This window comes from Leptodactylus fuscus, chromosome 4 (assembly GCF_031893055.1).
Source record: "Leptodactylus fuscus isolate aLepFus1 chromosome 4, aLepFus1.hap2, whole genome shotgun sequence".
In the NCBI taxonomy this organism is placed as follows: domain Eukaryota; kingdom Metazoa; phylum Chordata; class Amphibia; order Anura; family Leptodactylidae; genus Leptodactylus; species Leptodactylus fuscus.
The window spans coordinates 169,459,183-169,479,435 of NC_134268.1; the positions used below are offsets into that span (position 1 = coordinate 169,459,183).

The window sequence follows — 20,253 nt, forward strand, 5'->3', positions numbered from 1 at the left end:
AAAAACAGACAACAGCACCGAGCTGTATATGGTGACGTAACGTTTGGTAGGTGCATATAGTGATAAAGAGCGCTTCTCACCTTCTGCTGTTGTGAGACCACAACCGCTATTTGAGCCTATGAACCACTTTGTGGGGGGGGTTCCTCCCTGGGTGTTACAGCTGCAGGATCCATGCCACTCTTGGTGTCAATGAAATGCCACTGGGACCAGAAGATATAGAACGCCGCGCTTTACCATAGGTCAAAATAAATATTCTTTATTGATGTACAATTGGTGTTTTATTGGACATCAATAAAGAGTATTTACTTTGCCCTATGGTGAAGCGCGGTGATCTATATCTTCTGGTCCCATTGGCATTTTCTGTGTTTTAAGAGGGACCAGGAAACAGAAACCAGCTGGGGATCCAGTCATTGTCATAGCTGAATCACCAATGACTCGGTGAGGTGAGTTTGTATTTCCTTAATTTTATACCATACCATTTTCGACTACTTTAACCACTTACTGTTCCACAATGTATGTATCCATCGAGCAGTTAGTTCTCTTTGATAAACACATCATGGAGTCTAGCACTACAGTCAGCATCAGGGGGATAGCTGTTACACATAGCCGACCTCCTGCTGCAACTGCTCTGATCGGAGATGGAGGAAATGGGTTCCTTCTGTCGGCCAAACATGATGCAGTAGGAGCGTTGCCAAGTTGCTGGAGGCCTAAGGCCGGGTTCACACAGGAGTTTTTCGGACCGGATTTGATGCGGTGGCTTCACCAGAATATGATCCAAAAGATGGCTAGCCGTGACTGGATGCCGGTGCATTACATACAGTCACGGAATCTGCCTGAAGAAAGGGCATGCCGCTTCTTTTTCCGGCTTCCATTGATTTCGGTGGGAAGCGTTTTTTTGAGCCAGGATTTTGATACAGATTCCATGTCAAAATCTGGCCCAAAAAACCCTGTGTGAACCCGGCCTAACAATGGCCTGCTTTGCACAGAAGCCTAGGAGTTCCAGCTAGAAGCAGGATCTAATAGTCCGGCTGTCCGATGTAATACACTGCAATCCAGCAGTACAGCAGTGTATGACGCTGGATTCACACCAGCGCCTGAACTCCGTTTTCAGGTTTCCGTCTTCTGCATGCAGAAGACGGAATCCTGTCATGCCGAGTCCGGCCGTGAGCGCCGGGGGGGAGTTTTATGCGCTCTGCGGCGAAACTGGTTTTTTTAAAAAAAAAAAAACGGACACAGAGTACTGCATGTCCGACTCTGTGTCCGGTTTAAAAAAAAAAAGGTTTCGCCGCGGAGCGCATCACTTGGCCGGAGACTTTTCAAGCCCATTCAAATGAATGGGATTGAAACATGCCGGCAGGTTTCCGTCTCCTTCCTTGTTTTGTGCAGGAAACGGAAACCTGCAGAACGGAGTACGGGCGCAGATGTGAACGAGCCTTTATACAGACAATCAAGCGCTTGCTAGTTACTAGTAAAAGTGAACAAACTCCATCAGGACCTAAACTATAAAATTATTACACACCATCCAAAATATAAATAAAAAATTAAGCCAAAATTTATGTTTTTATCTATCTCCCAAAAATCGGAATAAAAATGTTCCCTTAAATTATAGAAAAACTTCAGACTCATCCCACACAGCTCCAGTAATGGAAGAATAAAAAGGTTTTGGCTAATAGAAAAGACACAAACTAATAGTTTTTTAAAGGCTTTTTACTGCAAAAATAGTAAAACATGTAGAAACTTAACATACTTGACATTACTGTCATTGTATTGAACTACATTTTTTTTTTTTTGAGTAAATGATGCAAAATATGTATAAGTCAATAATGAAGGATGAAATTATTTTGCCCCCCCCCCCCCCTCCCAGTTCATTGATCAGTAATTTACCGTAAAAATTGTGCCATTGAAAAGCTTTTGAAATGTGATAATGTAAGAATCAAAAAATTAATTGCCTGGCCTTGGACAATCCCTTAAATATTGTTTCTTATTACGAATTGGAAAATATAATTATTATTATTATCATTATTATTATTATAATAGATGAATTCATACACACTTGTTTTGTTCTCACAGATAAGAACCTCCATTCTTACCCAGAGTTTGATAATGCGACAGAAGTTATATTAGAAGCCGATCTACATGGCGGGGAAGGAAACACTGCGTGGCAACATACACAGTTGTTCCGAGAGAGCTTAAGTGCAACTGAACAGTCTTTGGAAATTACGATAACTCTTAAAGACCTTTAGAAATCATTTATTTTCTACATTTTAAGTATGGTCTGTTTAATATGGAGACTTGTTTCTTTCGGGATCCAGATGCGATTGAGAGATTTCAGCTTGTACATTGACCGTTTCCCTGACCTTGGCTATTGGACAGTTTTCCCTGAGCTGCACATATAGGAACAAACTGGCTGGATGACGCTGGTTTATGTTTGGATCTGAATATATGATTTTTAAAGGTTTTAGTGTGTTTTAAAAATGTTGTTGAACACTATGATATCTCTTACATTTCTTTGGAAGCCATATCTTTTTCTGGATAGATGAAGGAAGTATAGGGTTCTGACAGGTCTGGCATTTTATATGCATTTTTCTTTGGTTTTGGTGCCTTAGTAAAGGTGCCATCTTAGTATAATGGAGTTTATAAAATCACCATATGGCTGACCACTCTGCCATTGTGAATGCTGCATTTCTTAGGATTTTTTTAAAGGACACGTCAGCTTTCCTGACAGTAGCTGCCTGTATTTGCTATGAAATAATGGTTGAGGCGTTTCTCTATCATCCCTTCTGTACAAACAAGTAGACAATTGGGTAGTACTATTCCCTTTGTCAATAGGGTGTGTGCCTACATAATGTGACACTGGCAGCACAGACTGGACAGTGTCCTAGCATATAGGGACAAACCCACTTGTAAAATTATAGGAGGAATAATAGAGGAACTGCATTACTTAAACTTGTAAGTTAAGGGGGCGTTCACACTACCGTTGGTGTCCGTTATGAAGGTGTCCGTTTAAAAGAAAAAAAACGGACACCTATCATAACGGACATTAACGGACACTAACTGATGCTAACTGATGTTAATGTGTCCGTTTTTTTAACTGATCCATTTAATGGATCAGTTAAAAAAAATGGACACATTAGTATCAGTTAGCATCAGTTAGTGTCCGTTTTTTATACTGTCCGTTTTTTTCTTCTTGCTGTTTATGCTTTCTGAGCATGTGCAGAAAATAAACGGACAGAAAATAACGGACTGTAACTGATGGCCATCAGTTACTGTCCGTTATATGTCTGTTGCCCATAGACCTCAATGTTTAATAAAAAACGGACACTTTCTGTCCGTTTTTTCAAACGGACAAAAAAATCCTGCATGTGTGATTTCTCTGTCCGCTTGAAAAAACGGACATGATTGTTAACGGACCCTTAAGGACACAAACGGACACAAACTGACAACAGGTGAAATCCCATTGAAATGAATGGAAATTATAACGGACACAGCTAGTGTCCGTTGCTAAAATCTTGAACGGACAGTAGCAACGGACACTGCAATCGGACACCAACAGTAGTGTGAACGCCCCCTAAGACTTCACAGTATTAGTTTTATGGGGAATGCAAGTATTTACTATGGCTATATGTGCGTGAAAAAATAGATATTAAAAACAGATGAAACTGATATCCGTTTTTAATGTTCCTTTTTCAGGAGTGTGTCACATTTTTCATCAGTTTTCTGGCCATGTGTCATATTTTAACATCCATTTTGCATCAGTATGTCATCAGTTTTTAACTGTCAGTAAAAAAAAAAAGAAAAAAAATCAGATGAACTTCATTGGTCTTTTTTTTTTTTTTTCATTATTTGACCTAATCTCATTCATATTTTTTTTATGTCAGCGAAACTGATACATTAAAGGGATTCTGCCATTAAAACCTCTTTTTTGTGTGGATAAGATGTCGGAATAGCCTTTAGAAAGGCTATTCGTCTCTTACCTTTAGATGTGGTCTCCGCCGCACCGTTCCTTAGAAATACCGGTTTTACTGGTATGCAAATTAGTTCTCTCACAACGATGGGAGCGGGCCCCAGCGCTGAAAATGCAATGGGGGCATCCCCACTGCTGCTTGAGAACACGATCCTGCGACGCCTCTATCTTCGGCTGGATCCTCCCCTTCTCTGTACTTCTGAACTTCAAGAGCGGCCTCCCAAAAATGGCCGCCGGCCGGCATTCGCACTCGGCTCTACTAGTGTCTCACTGGCAGAGCCTACTGCGCAGGCGTCGGAGGTGACACAGGAAGAAGACGACGAAAGAAGGGGAGGATCCAGATAGAGGCATCTCTGGAGCGTGTTTTCAAGCAGCAGTGGGGACGCCCCTATCGCATTTTCAGCACTGGGGCCCGCCCCCATCGCTGCCAGAGAACTAATTTACATACAGGTAAAAACCGGTATTTCTAAGGAACGGCGTGGCGGAGATCACATCTAAAGGTAAGAGACGAATAGCATTTCTAAAGGCTATTCTCATGTCTTATTCACAAAAAAAGAGGTTTTAATGGTGGAATCCCTTTAACCAAAAAATGGACATTAAAAACTGACTTGTACTGGGTATGTGGGGCCAGAAAGATGGACAAAAATAGGACATGACCCAAACACTGACCTACAGACTTGTATTGGGTCTGTCAGGCTACGTTCACATCTGCATCGGAGTCTCCGTTGTAGTGTCCACCAAAGATCTGGAAGTTCTATACAGAGGACTTTTTTCAGGCTAAAAAACATCGGACATCTGACGGAGACCATTATAGTCAGTGTGTGTTATCTGCAGTTTAAGTTATTCAGATAGGGCAATGGTGCTGCTTTCTGCAATTATGTGTGAACATACCCTAAAAAAAAGTTTTACATGTCTGCCCTATCTGCAATCTGCTCTTGATTTTCCAGAAAGGAGAAAAAATGCTCCTAAAATGCAATATCTTTCAGCGCCCCAGTAACTCCATGTCAGTGAACTAATAGCAATGTGTGGAATGGTGGAGGGGCTACCAATGCCTCAGGACATAAAGTTCCCAATATGCCATGGCTAGCTGGGTTTGCTGCTGGAACTTGAAGTCCTGTAGGGACAACCACCTTTTGCCTGATTTTATTTTTTTAGTATAAAGCCAGATTTTATTATTTTTTTTGTTATTTTCTTTTAGTTGTATTTATGTATTAGAAAACAATGAGGATGAACATTTTAATGGAATGATATTAAAACCTGTGCAATATGATGATTAAGTGTTCTCCGGTTTCTACAATGTCATAAACACTAAGTGGCCATCATTGAAGCAGTATGTCACTGTCATGGGTGTATACAGCCCTGTGTAAGGGAGGCTGACTGCAGTGCTACGCAGTGTGAATTGATACATTGTCATGTCTTGAACATATACATAAGTTACTGTTATTTTCTACTTATTATGCCGCATTCTGGAGCCCTAGTAAATGTTGTGTTTAATCTGCAGTTGTAGCGTTTTCTTTATTAATATGAGTGATTTGTACTGCTCTTATATGGAGGCTCATATATCTTCTTAAAGAGGACCTTTCACCGTCTGGGGCACATGCGGTTTAATACACCGCTAGAAATCGGACAGTGCGCTGAATTCAGCACACTATTGGCTTTCCTGTTCTGTGCCCCAGGTGAACAGCTATCGGTGCCGGTACTGTAGCTCTTCACTGTCAGAAGAGCGTTTATGAGAGTCAGTCAGGAACGCCCTTCCTCACAGCAGCGCCTATAGCACTGTATTGTGAGAGCGGTCGTTGCTTACCATCCAGCGATGACGCTGAGCGGCGAGGAACGCCCCCTCCAGTACTCATCTATGGACGAGCACTATCAGGAGGGGAGGGGACGCTATAGACGCTGCTGTGAGGAAGGGCGTTCCTGACTGACTTGCAGTAACGCCCTTCTGACAGTGAAAAGCCACAGTACCAACACCGATAACTCTTCACCAGGGGCACAGAACGGGAAAGCTGCGGTCAGGTTCCGGACCAAAAACCGGGTAGCCGTGACTGGAAGCCGGTGCACTGCATCGGTATCCAGCCACGCACTTCGTTCCAGATTAGGCCCAATGAATCACGAGGCGAAACGGCCTGAAGAATGAACACCTTGCTTCTTTCTTCCGGCTCCCGGAAAAAAGGGCTGAGCGGCTCCCATTGATTTCAATCGTCGGATACGGCCTCAATATCCTGACCAAAAAACTCAGTGTGAACTTACCCTTACTCTTCTCCAGCAGTTCCCAGAGTATACATAGTGCACCTTACCGCATTGTGCAGGTGCCAGGAGCTTTCACAGGACAGTCAATAAAATAGAATAAAACCATTTAATTCTGGATGGACGCTGTAATGGATGGGTCTGCAGTCACCTGCTTTGGGAGCCTAAGCCTTGGTGATAAGTTCCATTGAGTTTTCACCTGATTATAGACTCAATAATCAATGTTTATTATGTGGAGAGCGTGAAAAGTTTTGTCCACTGGTTCAGTTTGACTTTAAGGCTAAGGCCCCAAGTTGCGGAAACGCAGCTTTTTTTGTTGCAGATCTTGGCGCATTTTTTTGAGCCAAAGCCAAGAATGGCTACAAAAGGAATGGGAAATATCTAGTAAAGCAGTCATGTGACCACTGATGCCAATCAGCAACTTCAGCAAAAGAGATCCGGGACGTCACAGCTGGCAATCAGTTTTACTTTGAGAAGACGCCGGAGGACTGGACCGCACATCTCTCCTGATTGATTTTAAGAATAGATTTTTTTTGCCCTGACAACCTGTTTAAACAAGACCTTTCACTTCCCCTAACATCAGTGGTATTTATACGTAGGCAGTAGAGATAAGCGAATACTATTCGAAACTCTAGTATCGAATACCTCGCTCCCATAGGAATGAATGGGAGCGGGCGAACTGCAAGGGGTTAAGCGTCGGTCGGCACGCGGCCACTCCCATTCATTCCTATGGAGCGAGGTATTCGAAACTGAAGTTTCGAATACTATTCGGTCATCTCTAGTAGGCAGTAGAGATGAGTGAGTAGTATTCGATTGAGGAGGTATTTGATCGAGTAGTCGAATATTGAGGTCTACTCGAATCAAATTTCGAATATTTGACTACTCACTCATCTCTACTGTATACATTTTTTTTTTTTTATGCCTACGTTGTCCTAGTTCCTGTCCCACCTCCCCTGCATAGGTATTGGTGTAAAAAAAAAAAAAAAAAAAAAAGCACTTGGAAAGGTGGGAGGGGAATCGAATTTTTACTGCGTTTACCGCGTGGCATGCGACCAACTACGAGTATTTTGAATACCGTAGTATTTGATGGAGTACCTACTCGATCAAATACTATTCGCTCATCTCTAGTAGGCAGCACTTTTCTCTCCACATATTTTGTGCAGAAACCACATGGACCCCATTATAGTCTATAGGGTCCGAGAGTTTCCTGAAGGTAACCGATTTTTAATGGGTATAGGTTTCCATTCGGAGGGTCTCTAAACGGACTTCCAGAATGAAAATCCAACCACAGATGTGAACTGGGCCTTACATCCATGAGACATCACTAGGCTGTGTGGAATGTCCCCCAGGAGTTACTTTTTGGTGGCGGAGCATTTAGAACCAGTGTCATGGGACCTGTCAAATGTGGGGTTAAAGGGGCTCTATCATTGGCAAAAGTCATTTTTAACTGATCACTAACTAACTAATCATTAACTAATCACATCCTTGCATAACATTTAGAAAGGCTATTCCACACCTACCTTTAGTATGTAAATGGCCTCAGGTCTCGTTCACATCTGCACCCGGGGTCTCTGCTTTCAGGTTTCCGTTTCCTGCCTGAAACTGGGCAGGAGATGGAAACCTGCAGGCAATTTTCAATCCTATTCAAATGAATGGGTTTGAAAAGTGTCCAGCCGTGAGCGCCGGTGAGCGTTTTGTGCTCTCCGTGGCGATACCAGGTTTTTTTTAACCGGACACAAAGTCGGACATGCAGGACTTTGTGTCCGGTTTAAAAAAACTGGTTTCGCCATGGAGAGCACAAAACGCTCAACGCTCACTGGCACTCACGGCCGGACACGGTCTGACAGGTTTCCGTCTTCTGTTTGCAGAAGACGGAAACCCGAGAACGGACGCTGGTGTGAACTCAGCATCAGTAGTGGCCTGAGGGGTCAGACAAGGCTGTAGCCTGAGCCCAACGCTCTTCAAAATCTACATCAATGAACTGGCTACAGCCCTGGAGGCCTCACCAACCCCAGGCCTCACCCTGAACGACCATAAGGTGAAGTTCCTGCTATACGCTGACGACCTCCTACTCCTGTCCCCCACCAAAGACCTCCAAGAAAGCCTGTCAGTGCTGGAAAAATTCAGCACCACATGGGCCCTACCCATCAACCAGAAGAAGACCAAAGTCATGGTATTTCAGAAGAAGGGCCACAACAAAGCCTCCACCCCACAATTCACACTGAATGGCTCCACACTGGAGAAAACCAACAGCTACACCTACCTACTGATTTATAGTGTGAATACAAGGCATGTATTCTATAGATCAGTTCAGATGAAGGTCTACACGACCGAAACGTCAACTATTGTGATCTATTAGTCTTTTTCATATTACTGCGACCCCTATGTCCAAAGGCACAACAAATGATGTACACAGTGTTGTAAATAAATTTATTTCCCTTTTTGGCAACAAAACCTGTGTGTGCGACAACATTTTTTGATTAATCTGGCTGAAGATATTTGACACAGTCATCGCTCCGATCCTTCTCTATGGCAGCGAGGTTTGGGGCCCAGTCACCTACCCAGACCAGTCAAAGTGGGATTCCAGCCCAATAGAGACCTTCCACCAGCAGTTCTGCAAGTACCTGCCCCACACACCTCCAACATGGCCTGCAGGGCAGAGCTAGGCAGACTCCCTCTATGGCTCATCATGCAGAAGAGGGCGCTATCATTCTGGACTCACATACAGGGCAGCAGCCCTGGCTCTTACCACCACCAAGCCGAGAAAAACTGATACCCCCCCAACCAAGCATCAGCCAAGCCAAAACCCCCAACATGCCCTCAAATAAAAGGAGTCATTGAGAGAGACAGAGAGCGGTACATTGAGGAATGGAGAAGCGCAATAAATAACTCCAAGAAACTCACTGTGTACCAGTCACTGCAAAGAGATTACACCATGGCCACCTACCTGGAGAGAATACCACACCCCAAACACAGACAGACCCTGAGCTGGTACAGACTGAGCGCCCACAATCTGGAGATGGAGACAGGGCGACACAGGCAGACGTACAAGCCACGGGAGAACAGACTGTGCCAGCACTGTGACCAGGGGGCCCTAGAAGACGAGGCCTATTTCCTGCTACACTGCACCAAATACTCAGCTGTGAGGGCCGTCTACTACCAAAGAAGAAGAAGAGGCCACTGTGGAGATCGCTGCCCAATATGTGTCCAGCTGTCACCAAACAAGAGGAAGATGAGACTCCACGGACTGTTATACCCCAAATCAGCCACCCCACCCCCCATATTCTCCCCCTCAACTCCAACTCCCCCCCCCCCCCCACATACACCATGATGGAAACCTGATAGACCCCAGTTCAGACTACTTCTCCACGAGCTGGGGTTTTTTTTTTTTAGACTTCTCTGCCTTGTAAACTGCCAAAAGCAATTTAAAAACTGCTTGAAAATTCTGGCATCAATTCAGCTAGATGACAAAAAGAAAAATCCTGCCCTATCATGAGGCAGAAAATCCCACTAAGATCAATGGAGCGCCTCAATAAAATGCTCAATAAAAGAAAAAGCATATCTGCTTTAACCCCTTCCCGACATGCGCCGTAATAGTACGGCGCGTGTCGGGTCTGTAACTATGGCGACCGCCCGGGAGCCCGTCATAGCCGCCGGGTGTCTACTGCTTTAAGCAGTAGACAACCGGCTCTAATGCCTCCGATCGGTCCCCGGAGGCGCCATTTTCCCGGCGGCGCATGGGCGCCGCCATTATGGCAGGGATCGCCGGCTCCTGGAGCATGCTGCAGGGCCGACGTCATGTTGCCATGACAGCTGGGAGCCTGTACAAGGCTCCCAGCCAGTCTGCAAATTCTCTCTTTTGCAGGCTGGTGTATACAGCCTGCAAAAGAGATGATGATTTTTTGCAATGGATTAGCATTGTAATGCATTGCATTAGTGATCAGACCCCCTGGGGTTCAACACCCCTAGGGGGTCTAATAAATGCAAAAAAAAAAAATAAAAAAGTAAAAAAAAATATAAAAAGTATTAAAAGTTCAAATCACCCCCCTTTCCCTAGAACAAATATAAAAGTAGTTAAAAACCGTGAAACATATACATGTTAGGTATCCCCGCGTCCGAAATCGCCCGCTCTACAAATCTATAAAAATATTTTTCCTGTTCGGTAAACGCCGTAGCAGGAAAAATAGTCAAAAGTGCCAAACCGCCGTTTTTTCACTGTTTTGATTCTGATAAAAATTTGAATAAAAAGTGATCAAAGCAATAACATTTCCCGAAAATGGTAGAACTAAAAAGTACACCCGGCCCCGCAAAAAAAGACGCCCTATGCATCCCCGTACACCTATGTATAAAAAAGTTACGGCCGTCGGAATATGGCGACTTTTAGAAAAAAAATTTTTTAACACCGTTTTGGAATTTTTTTTAGGGGTCAAAATGTAAATAAAACCATATAAATTTGGTATCCCTGGAACCGTACCGAAACACAGAATACAGGGGACATGTCATTTTGGCTGTACAGTGAACGCCGTAAAACCAAAGCCCGTAAGAAAGTCGCAGAAATGCATTTTTTCTTCAAATCCACCCCATTCTGAATTTTTTTCCTGCTTCCCAGTACATTATATAGATTAATTAATGGTGGCATCATCAAGAAAAATTTGTCCCGCAAAAATTAAGACCTCATATGGCTCTGGGAGCGGAGAAATAAAAAAGTTATGGGGTTTAGAGGGAGGGGAGTCAAAAACGAAAATCAAAAAATGCCATCGGCGGTAAGGGGTTAAGATTGACAAACCAGTGTGAATTCCCCCCAAGTCCATGCGCTCTATTGGGGGATGTTAGTGCCAATCATTTCACTTGACAACGCATGAACCTGACAGATTTACAGCACAGATGTGAACACAGCCAAAAGACATCACTTCAGTTTGTTTGTCCTCTGACTAATATGGCTGCACCCGGAGAACAATAGCCGTCTGTTCCCCCAGTCCCTTCTCGCCCATGCCGGGTCACTGACAGCCCTCGCACACACTATCAGTCCTCTCTAACCAATTCATCCCTTGCCGCTACCCTGCCGTGACGTCACGCTGCCTTCCCCTCCTACCGCCGCTGGACCCGCCCCCTTCGTTCATGACGTCATGCATTGAGAGCAGCGCCATTGGTTGCCCCATGTTCCCGGGCCCCCGTGTGTAACTGCGGAGAGCGGAAGCGGCGCTGTGTATTGTCTGCGGGAGGAAGAGGAGGGGGAACCGGGGTCAGCGCTGCAGACCACAGCTGGGCTCTCGGTCCTACACACGGTGGCTGCGTCATTCATGCCCCCGGTCCACATGACGCGTCCTCGGAAGCCGAACCGCAGCGGCGAGCTGTAGCGCGGAGACGCCGCTTTTTAACCCGTTTTTCTAGTAATTTATTCTCCAGAGAGCTCGGCTTGTTCCCGAACAGCGGAGAAGCAGCACAGAGGCTCCGGCACAGGATAGGCCGCGCCGCCGGTGTCACATCGCAGCGGGCACGGAGGCCCCGGGAGCAGGGCGAGAAGCTGCAGCCGTAATACTAGAGCTGGGGGCGGAGCGCCGCTCACAATAGCCGCTTCTCTCATTTATTAATACGCGTTTACTGCAGTTCTCTGGGAGGAGGAAGATGTCTAAATCCAGCGGAGGAGGCGGAGCCGGAGGAGGGACCGGGGGACTCACCTGGGTGGTAAGTGATGTGTGCAGGAGTGGAGTGTGGGCGCCCCCTGCTGGAGGGGCAGGGCTGGAACAATGGGCTGTATGTGGCATTATGTGATAAATATATGGACTGCTGAGACCACCCCCCAAATCTAAGAGGAGGGGTACACAACTGCGGGTGGGTAACTGGTAATGCGTTCCCCATGAATACCACCTATCCCCAGGACAGCAGGTAAGTGTCCGATTACTGCGGCCCCCACCCATCATGGCAGCAGCGCTGTACAAGTCGGGCCCCACTCTAGTCATTTCAACGGGACCACCAGAAATGGTTAATTGCTATATCTCTGATGGTCCCATTGAAAGGGGTTTTCTAGGTCATCAATTGAAGATCAGCAGAGTCTGATACCCAGACCCCCACAGATCAGCAGTTTGAAGAGGCAGTATGCTAACACTGCAATCCCTTCAAACAGCTGATGGGCCTGGGTGTCAGACACCTGACAATCTCTCACTGGTGACCCATTCTAAGGACAGGTCATCAGGAAAACCCCGTTAATGGAACAGGAGTATGCTTGTACCATTTAGAATTGGTGGAGCCAAACGCCTCTATTCTCGTGACCGGTGGGGGCCACAGTGGTTGGACCTCCACCCATTGCAGCCTATCCTGGGAATAAGTCGTGACGATGGGAAAGCCCTTCTAAGATCTCTTAGATATATGAAAACAGTTGAGCTGGACCCACGAGGTATACCATACTGCCTGCAATGGAGTTACTGAACGGGAACTTTGCAATGGGCAAGTTAGGCCCGGGTTCACATCTGCACATTGGTTTCTGTTCAGGGAGTTCGCGTGGGGACCCCTCGAATGGAAACCTAGTCAGCATAAAAAAGCGGTTACCTTAGGAAACCCATGGACACCACAGACTATAATGGGGTCCGTGTGGTTTCCGCGCACTTGCAGGACTTTTCTCTGCTTTTTTCATGCAGAGAGGGGAACGGAATGCCCCGAACGCAAATGTGAACTGGGCCTTACTGGAAAGCCAACATGATAGTTGCCAGAAATCCCAGAGGTCATGTTGGCACAGCAGCCATATTACCTTTCATTATTAGTAATGAGCATAAGTGTGCGACATTACGATCTGAGTGTGCGATGTGTCATAAGGCCACACACTTTAGCTTTGGCTATTTTCTGTGTGTGTTTTTTTTGTGCATGTAATTTTGCTTTATAAGTCTGTATGAGGCCACATTCAGATGTGATGGGCATTCCCACACTTCTATGGGGACATATTTTTAATAGGGAAGCTGAAGAGATACCAGGCATGGGTAGCTTACAGGGGTTCTCTGCCTCCAAATGCATGTTTCATAGTGATGATGTATTGCCAGGGTAGGTCATCAGTATCAGCTGTTTGGTGGGGATTGACACCTGGACCCCACACGGATCAGCTATTGCAGTGGGTGGGGAGGTGAAGCAGTATACTGCTATTCAAGTAATAGAAGCAGAACTGCAGATCCAGCACCACCGCTATACAGTGGAAGAGGCTTCTGCTCCGATCCTGTTAAAAGAATCACCACTACTTCTGCTCCCCGCCTACTGAAGCAGCTTCTGGATATTGGGGCTGCCGGAACAGATGGTCTCTGCTGGGTCCGGGAGTGTTGCTCCCGCACAGGTCAGATCCTGTTGGACTATCCTGTGGATAGGTCATCACTATGAAATGTGTATTTGGGGTCTAAAAATAAACACTAGGGCTCGTTCACACGTGAGCACAGGGGAGGTTTTTGACAGCGGATTCCGCTGTTTTTACAATGGTGGTCTATGCAGACCGCCAGGCTTCTTTTTTCCACTAGCGGCGGTTTGCTGCTAGCAGAGAAAAGAAGCGACATGCCCTTTCTTCAGGCGGAAGCCACGCGGGTTGAGCCGCGCGGCTTCCGCTCCCGGCAGCACCCTCCTATGTCGGCTCATTCATTTGAACCGACAGCGGAGGGGAAAGCCGCGACCGCGATGGTCGCGGCAGGCAGGTTTTGACCAGAGAGAGACGCGGCTTGCCGCATCTCTTGGTGTCAAAACCCGCGCGGGCAGTTCACGTGTGAATTAGCCCTTAAAGTCACCATGTGCGTTAGATGAACACCTGCAGAGTTTGGCAGTGCCAGCTAACCATCATCTATGGTACGGGGGTGTCCTCAATCTCCAATGACAGCAAGTGTTGGAGGGAAAGAAAAAGCGGGGCATGTTGGATTTCAGCATACCCGCCCCATCATTTATTTATTTTATTTTTTTATGTAGATTGTGAGCCCCATATAGGGATCACAATGTACATTTTTTCCTATCAGTATGTCTTTTGTAGAATGGGAGGAAATCCACACAAGCACGGGGAGAACATACAAACTCCTTGTAGATGTTGTTCCTGGCAGGATTCGAACCCAGGACTCCAGCGTTGCAAGGCTGCTGTGCTAACCACTGAGCCACCGTGTTGGCCCCCCGATCATTTATTCCGCCAGGAGATAAGTGGTCAGAGGTTTCTGACAGCAGCTTATTCCCCTCTCCCTTTGGAGAACACATGCACACTCTGCTCATAGTCCTGTATTGTGGAACTTTTGGGGAGGGGGGTCATTTATCAATCATGTAAGTTTTTGTCCCTTGTGCTTTTTTTTTTATGTTGACAAAACTTCTACGTTATTTATTAAAAAAAAAAAAAAAAGAAAAAAAGGCATTTGCGTCTTAAATCTTACACAAAATGACACACAGATTTTTTGTTTTCAATGCAGCCTGAGCTGATGGGCCTCAGTTATGTTGTGCTTGTACTGGAGCGCGTTTACAACCATCTTGTGCCTTGTTAAAATAGTCGCACAAGGTAATTATGTAGAAACAAATGACAATGTGATTTTTGTCAACAAAACAGGCACACGTGAATAGTAAAATAGTGACTCTTATGCCTGGCTCACGTCTGCGTTTGGTAATCTGTTCGGGGAGTCCGCATGGGGACCCTCTCCCCGAACGGAATACCAAACATACTGGCAAGCGGTGAGCTTATGAGAGCACACGGACTTCATAGACTATAATGGGGTCCATGCGGTGTGCGCACGGAACATGTGGACAGAAAAGTACTTTGTCATCTTCTTTCATTTCCGCATGACTCGTGCAGGCAGCACAGGGACCCCACTATAGTCTATGGGGTCCATTTGCTTTCACTGCTCACTGCTTGTCAATGCATTCGAGGATTCTGTTTGTGGTCCCCATACGGACTCCCCGAATGGATTACCAAACGCAGACGTGAACCAGGCAATACAAAAGTCCCAAGAAAAAAGGGGGGAAAAAAAGCATTGTTTGAATCCATGTACCCCTCTGTTGTGCCGTACTACCCCTCCGTGCAGGCTATGAGTATGACGAGTATATCACGGTAATGCCACATGCGATAGAACAGAACATTGTTTCTAGTTATATACTAAATCTGGTTGGAATAATGTTGCTGAGTGTACAGTAGAGTTGTATGTGCACTTTTTATGTAGCCATAGGACAGTCATATGCATGGGGCCTTGTAGGATTGGACAGCCATAACATTAATATGGAGCATTTACGCTAGGTTCACACTAGCGTTCAGATTTCCATTCTTTGGGCCTGCTTGGGGTTACCCATGAAAACCTGCAGACCCCATAGACTATAATGAAGTCCGCCCGGAAGATGCGAAGACAAAAAAATGCCGCCTTATAGGACTTTTCTCTCTGCATTTTTTTTAAAGCAGGTTGGTGACAGAAACCCTGAACAGAATGCAGGTGTGAATCTAGCCTGAGCTGTGAAGTTTTAGTCTGCAGTCTTTAATGGCTTTTTCTGTGTATTACAATGCTTGGAGTTTATCTAGCTGTGTTTGATGGCTTTTATTCCTATTAAACCAATAGTGTTCATGATCGGCTTTTATATATTCCTAGCTGTTATCAGCTGCAACCAGGAGCAAACTGAAAAAACTATAAAGCCAGCGTACCGTTGAAGTCTTATATCTCTATGCACAGTAAAGGTGGCCGTTCCCGTTATAGGAAGATCTGGGACGCCAATTTCATGTGTATGGGGTGTCCCAATTCTTATTCGATGTGACATATATGACAGGACTGTGGAGGTGAAGTTGTGGACATAAGTTACTCTAACTTCAAAATAAAATGATTATTGTATTGTCATATTATACAATTATTAATCCTATTAATATTATAAATGTGAAAGTTTGTGGGTTTGTGTGTTTTGATGTTTTCATGTTCGGATGTTTGTTCCTCAATCACGGAAAAACCACTCGACCGATTCGGCTGAAATTTTCCACAAACATAGTTAATACACCCGATTGCGCAATAGGCTACTTTTCGTCACAATAGTGCACATACGTTTGTGCCAGGACCCCCACAAAACCCAAACTCACACCACCATCTCTGCAATCTCACACACTTTGGACCATAGCAAGCCACAAAATTCATATTGCCCTCTACAGCCTAGCCCCTAACCCCACACAATCACATACACATATACTTTACCACTTTGCCCCTCACCTTAACGATACTCCAGGAGGCACTCTTTAACGCTCCGGAGCAGCCATGTTTGCCGACCCCCACCGCTCTGACAATCCGCGACACCCCCCACCCATGTCAATACCCCTAGGCGGTCTAAAAAATGCAAAAAAATTTTTGTAAAAAAAAATATAAAAAAAAAATAAAAAGGATTAAAAATTCAAATCACCCCCTTTTCTCTAGAACACCTATAAAAGTACTTAAAAACTGTGAAACACATACATGTTAGGTATCCCCACATCCGAAATTGCCCGCTCTACAAAGCTATACAAATATTTTTCCTGTTCGGTAAACGCCGTAGCGGGAAAAATGCTCAAAAGTGCCAAACCGCTGTTTTTTCACTGTTTTGATTCTGATAAAAATTTGAATAAAAAGTGATCAAAGCAATAACATTTCCCGAAAATGGTAGAACTACAAAGTACACCCAGTCACGAAAAAAAAGACGCCCTATACATCCCCGTACACGCACGTATAAAAAAGTTACGGCTGTCGGAATATGGCGACTTTTCAAAAAATAAATTTTAAACAGTTTTGGATTTTTTTTTTAAGGGGTCAAAATGTAAATAAAACCATATAAATTTGGTATCCCCAGAATCGTAAGGAAACACAGAATACAGGGGACATGTCATTTTGGTTGCACAGTGAACGCCGTAAAACCAAAGCCCGTAAGAAAGTCGCCGAAATGCATTTTTTCTTCAAATCCACCCCATTCTGAATTTTTTCCCTGCTTCCCAGTACATTATATAGAATAAATAATGGTGGCATCATGAAGAAAAATTTGTCACAGGAAAAATTAAGACCTCATATGGCTCTGGGAGCGGAGGAATAAAAAAGTTATGGGGTTTAGAGGGAGGGGAGTCAAAAACGAAAATCAAAAAATGCCATCGGCGGGAACTTCAAATACTTCTGTCCCACAGTCACTATGTAAAGTTTCTCACAACACCGTATATATAGCAGCTAGAGATGAGCGAACACTAAAATGTTCGAGGTTCGAAATTCGATTCGAACAGCCGCTCACTGTTCGAGTGTTCGAATGGGTTTCGAACCCCATTATAGTCTATGGGGAACATAAACTCGTTAAGGGGGAAACCCAAATTCGTGTCTGGAGGGTCACCAAGTCCACTATGACACCCCAGGAAATGATACCAACACCCTGGAATGACACTGGGACAGCAGGGGAAACATGTCTGGGGGCATAAAAGTCACTTTATTTCATGGAAATCCCTGTCAGTTTGCGATTTTCGCAAGCTAACTTTTCCCCATAGAAATGCATTGGCCAGTGCTGATTGGCCAGAGTACGGAACTCGACCAATCAGCGCTGGCTCTGCTGGAGGAGGCGGAGTCTAAGATCGCTCCACACCAGTCTCCATTCAGGTCCGACCTTAGACTCCGCCTCCTCCGGCAGAGCCAGCGCTGATTGGCCGAAGGCTGGCCAATGCATTCCTATGCGAATGCAGAGACTTAGCAGTGCTGAGTCAGTTTTGCTCAACTACACATCTGATGCACACTCGGCACTGCTACATCAGATGTAGCAATCTGATGTAGCAGAGCCGAGGGTGCACTAGAACCCCTGTGCAAACTCAGTTCACGCTAATAGAATGCATTGGCCAGCGCTGATTGGCCAATGCATTCTATTAGCCCGATGAAGTAGAGCTTAATGTGTGTGCTAAGCACACTCATTCAGCACTGCTTCATCACGCCAATACAATGCATTAGCCAGCGCTGATTGGCCAGAGTACGGAATTCGGCCAATCAGCGCTGGCTCTGCTGGAGGAGGCGGAGTCTAAGGTCGGACCTGAATGGAGACTGGTGTGGAGCGATCTTAGACTCCGCCTCCTCCAGCAGAGCCAGCGCTGATTGGCCGAATTCCGTACTCTGGCCAATCAGCGCTGGCCAATGCATTCTATTAGCCCGATGAAGTAGAGCTGAATGTGTGTGCTAAGCACACACATTCAGCACTGCTTCATCACGCCAATACAATGCATTAGCCAGTGCTGATTGGCCAGAGTACGGAATTCGGCCAATCAGCGCTGGCTCTGCTGGAGGAGGCGGAGTCTAAGGTCGGACCTGAATGGAGACTGGTGTGGAGCAGAGCTTGATGAAGCAGAGTGTGCACAAGGGTTCAAGCGCACCCTCGGCTCTGATGTAGCAGAGCCGAGGGTGCACAAGGGTTCAAGTGCACCCTCGGCTCTCCTACATCAGAGCCGAGGGTGCGCTTGAACCCTTGTGCAGCCTCGGCTCTGCTACATCAGAGCTGAGGGTGCACTTGAACCCTTGTGCACATTCTGCTTCATCAAGCTAATAGAATGCATTGGCCAGCACTGATTGGCCAGAGTACGGAATTCGGCCAATCAGCGCTGGCCAATGCATCCCTATGGGAAAAAGTTTATCTCACAAAAATCACAATTACACACCCGATAGAGCCCCAAAAAGTTATTTTTAATAACATTCCCCCCTAAATAAAGGTTATCCCTAGCTATCCCTGCCTGTACAGCTATCCCTGTCTCATAGTCACAAAGTTCACATTCTCATATGACCCGGATTTGAAATCCACTATTCGTCTAAAATGGAGGTCACCTAATTTCGGCAGCCAATGACTTTTTCCAATTTTTTTCAATGCCCCCGGTGTCGTAGTTCCTGTCCCACCTCCCCTGCGCTGTTATTGGTGCAAAAAAGGCGCCAGGGAAGGTGGGAGGGGAATCGAATTTTGGCGCACTTTACCACGCGGTGTTCGATTCGAACATGGCGAACACCCTGATATCCGATCGAACATGTGTTCGATAGAACACTGTTCGCTCATCTCTAATAGCAGCTCAAATACAAAGTAACTTCAACACAAAAGTCTCACGTATTCTCTGAATTACAGAAAAAACAAGATACAAAGTTACATTTCATATCCCATACCTTATACACAGTACGAAAACCTTACCCATGCCTTTATATACCCACTGCTACAATCACCGCAGACGAAGTCGCGGGTACCAGCTAGTATTGTATAATTAGATGCATAGTTTGTTTTATTTACTGCAATTAGGAATTAATGAAGGAGCAGGAGTCTGTGGTATAGCCTGCCAACTCCACAGCCCTGCCGGCAACAGGATAACTAGTATATTGAGAAGCAGAATACATACAGTATTACTACAGCACCACCTCATTGTCCTGTCTTATAGTATTATATTCTTCTCCATCTTTATCCTCTGTTTCTTTCATTTTTTTCCCAGTTAGGCTAGATTCACATCTGCGTCAGAGTAGCCATTAGAGACTCCACCTCACAAACTGCTAAAAAGTAGAGAAAAGACCTGCACGGAGGACTTTTCTCTCCTTCATTGTCAATATAAAAATGGCGGAAACCTGATAGACACCCAGCAGACCCCATTATAGTCTGTGGTCCATAGGTAACTGCTGTTTTAGCGGACAGTTCCTCTATTGCTCAGGTTCCCCAGCGCATGTGCGAACCTAGCCTAATAAAGATCTGTTTCACACCAAACACATGTATGTAACCCAGTTGTTCACTAAATTTAGCATGTGTAACATGATCAATACCATGTTTAGTGCTATTCTGTTAGCCCATAGATGCCCATAGATTCTACTGTGGAGAAAGGGATCTGCACCGATACAATAAATGTATGGAGATTAGAAAATCATGTGATATTCTTTTCTATAGACACTTAAAAAAAAAAAAAAAAATGTGTTAAGGGTTTTATTAAAGGGTTCTTCACAGGATAGGGGTTATCTGTCTGATCTGCCGAGGTCTGTCTGCAGGAATAGTGTCATGTGCCCATATGAACGGGAATATCTATGGAATTGTTGATGAGAAGCCGTCCCATACAATAGTACGGTACACACAGGACC

General features: G+C 45.2%; 2 protein-coding genes across 2 annotated transcripts in view; both read left to right on the plus strand.

The window, feature by feature from the left end:
- NGLY1 (N-glycanase 1) overlaps positions 1–4,032 on the plus strand; it is an 18,613-nt gene extending 14,581 nt beyond the window's left edge. The window contains exon 12 of the mRNA XM_075271340.1: positions 2,071–4,032. Within this exon, the coding sequence (XP_075127441.1) occupies positions 2,071–2,243 (173 nt within the window). The 3' untranslated portion in view covers positions 2,244–4,032. The remainder of the gene's footprint in view (positions 1–2,070) is intronic.
- A 7,341-nt stretch (positions 4,033–11,373) lies between these two features.
- Positions 11,374–20,253, plus strand: part of TOP2B (DNA topoisomerase II beta) — a 49,108-nt gene continuing 40,228 nt past the window's right edge. The window contains exon 1 of the mRNA XM_075271347.1: positions 11,374–11,896. Coding sequence (XP_075127448.1) covers positions 11,837–11,896 — 60 coding nt within the window. The 5' untranslated portion in view covers positions 11,374–11,836. The remainder of the gene's footprint in view (positions 11,897–20,253) is intronic.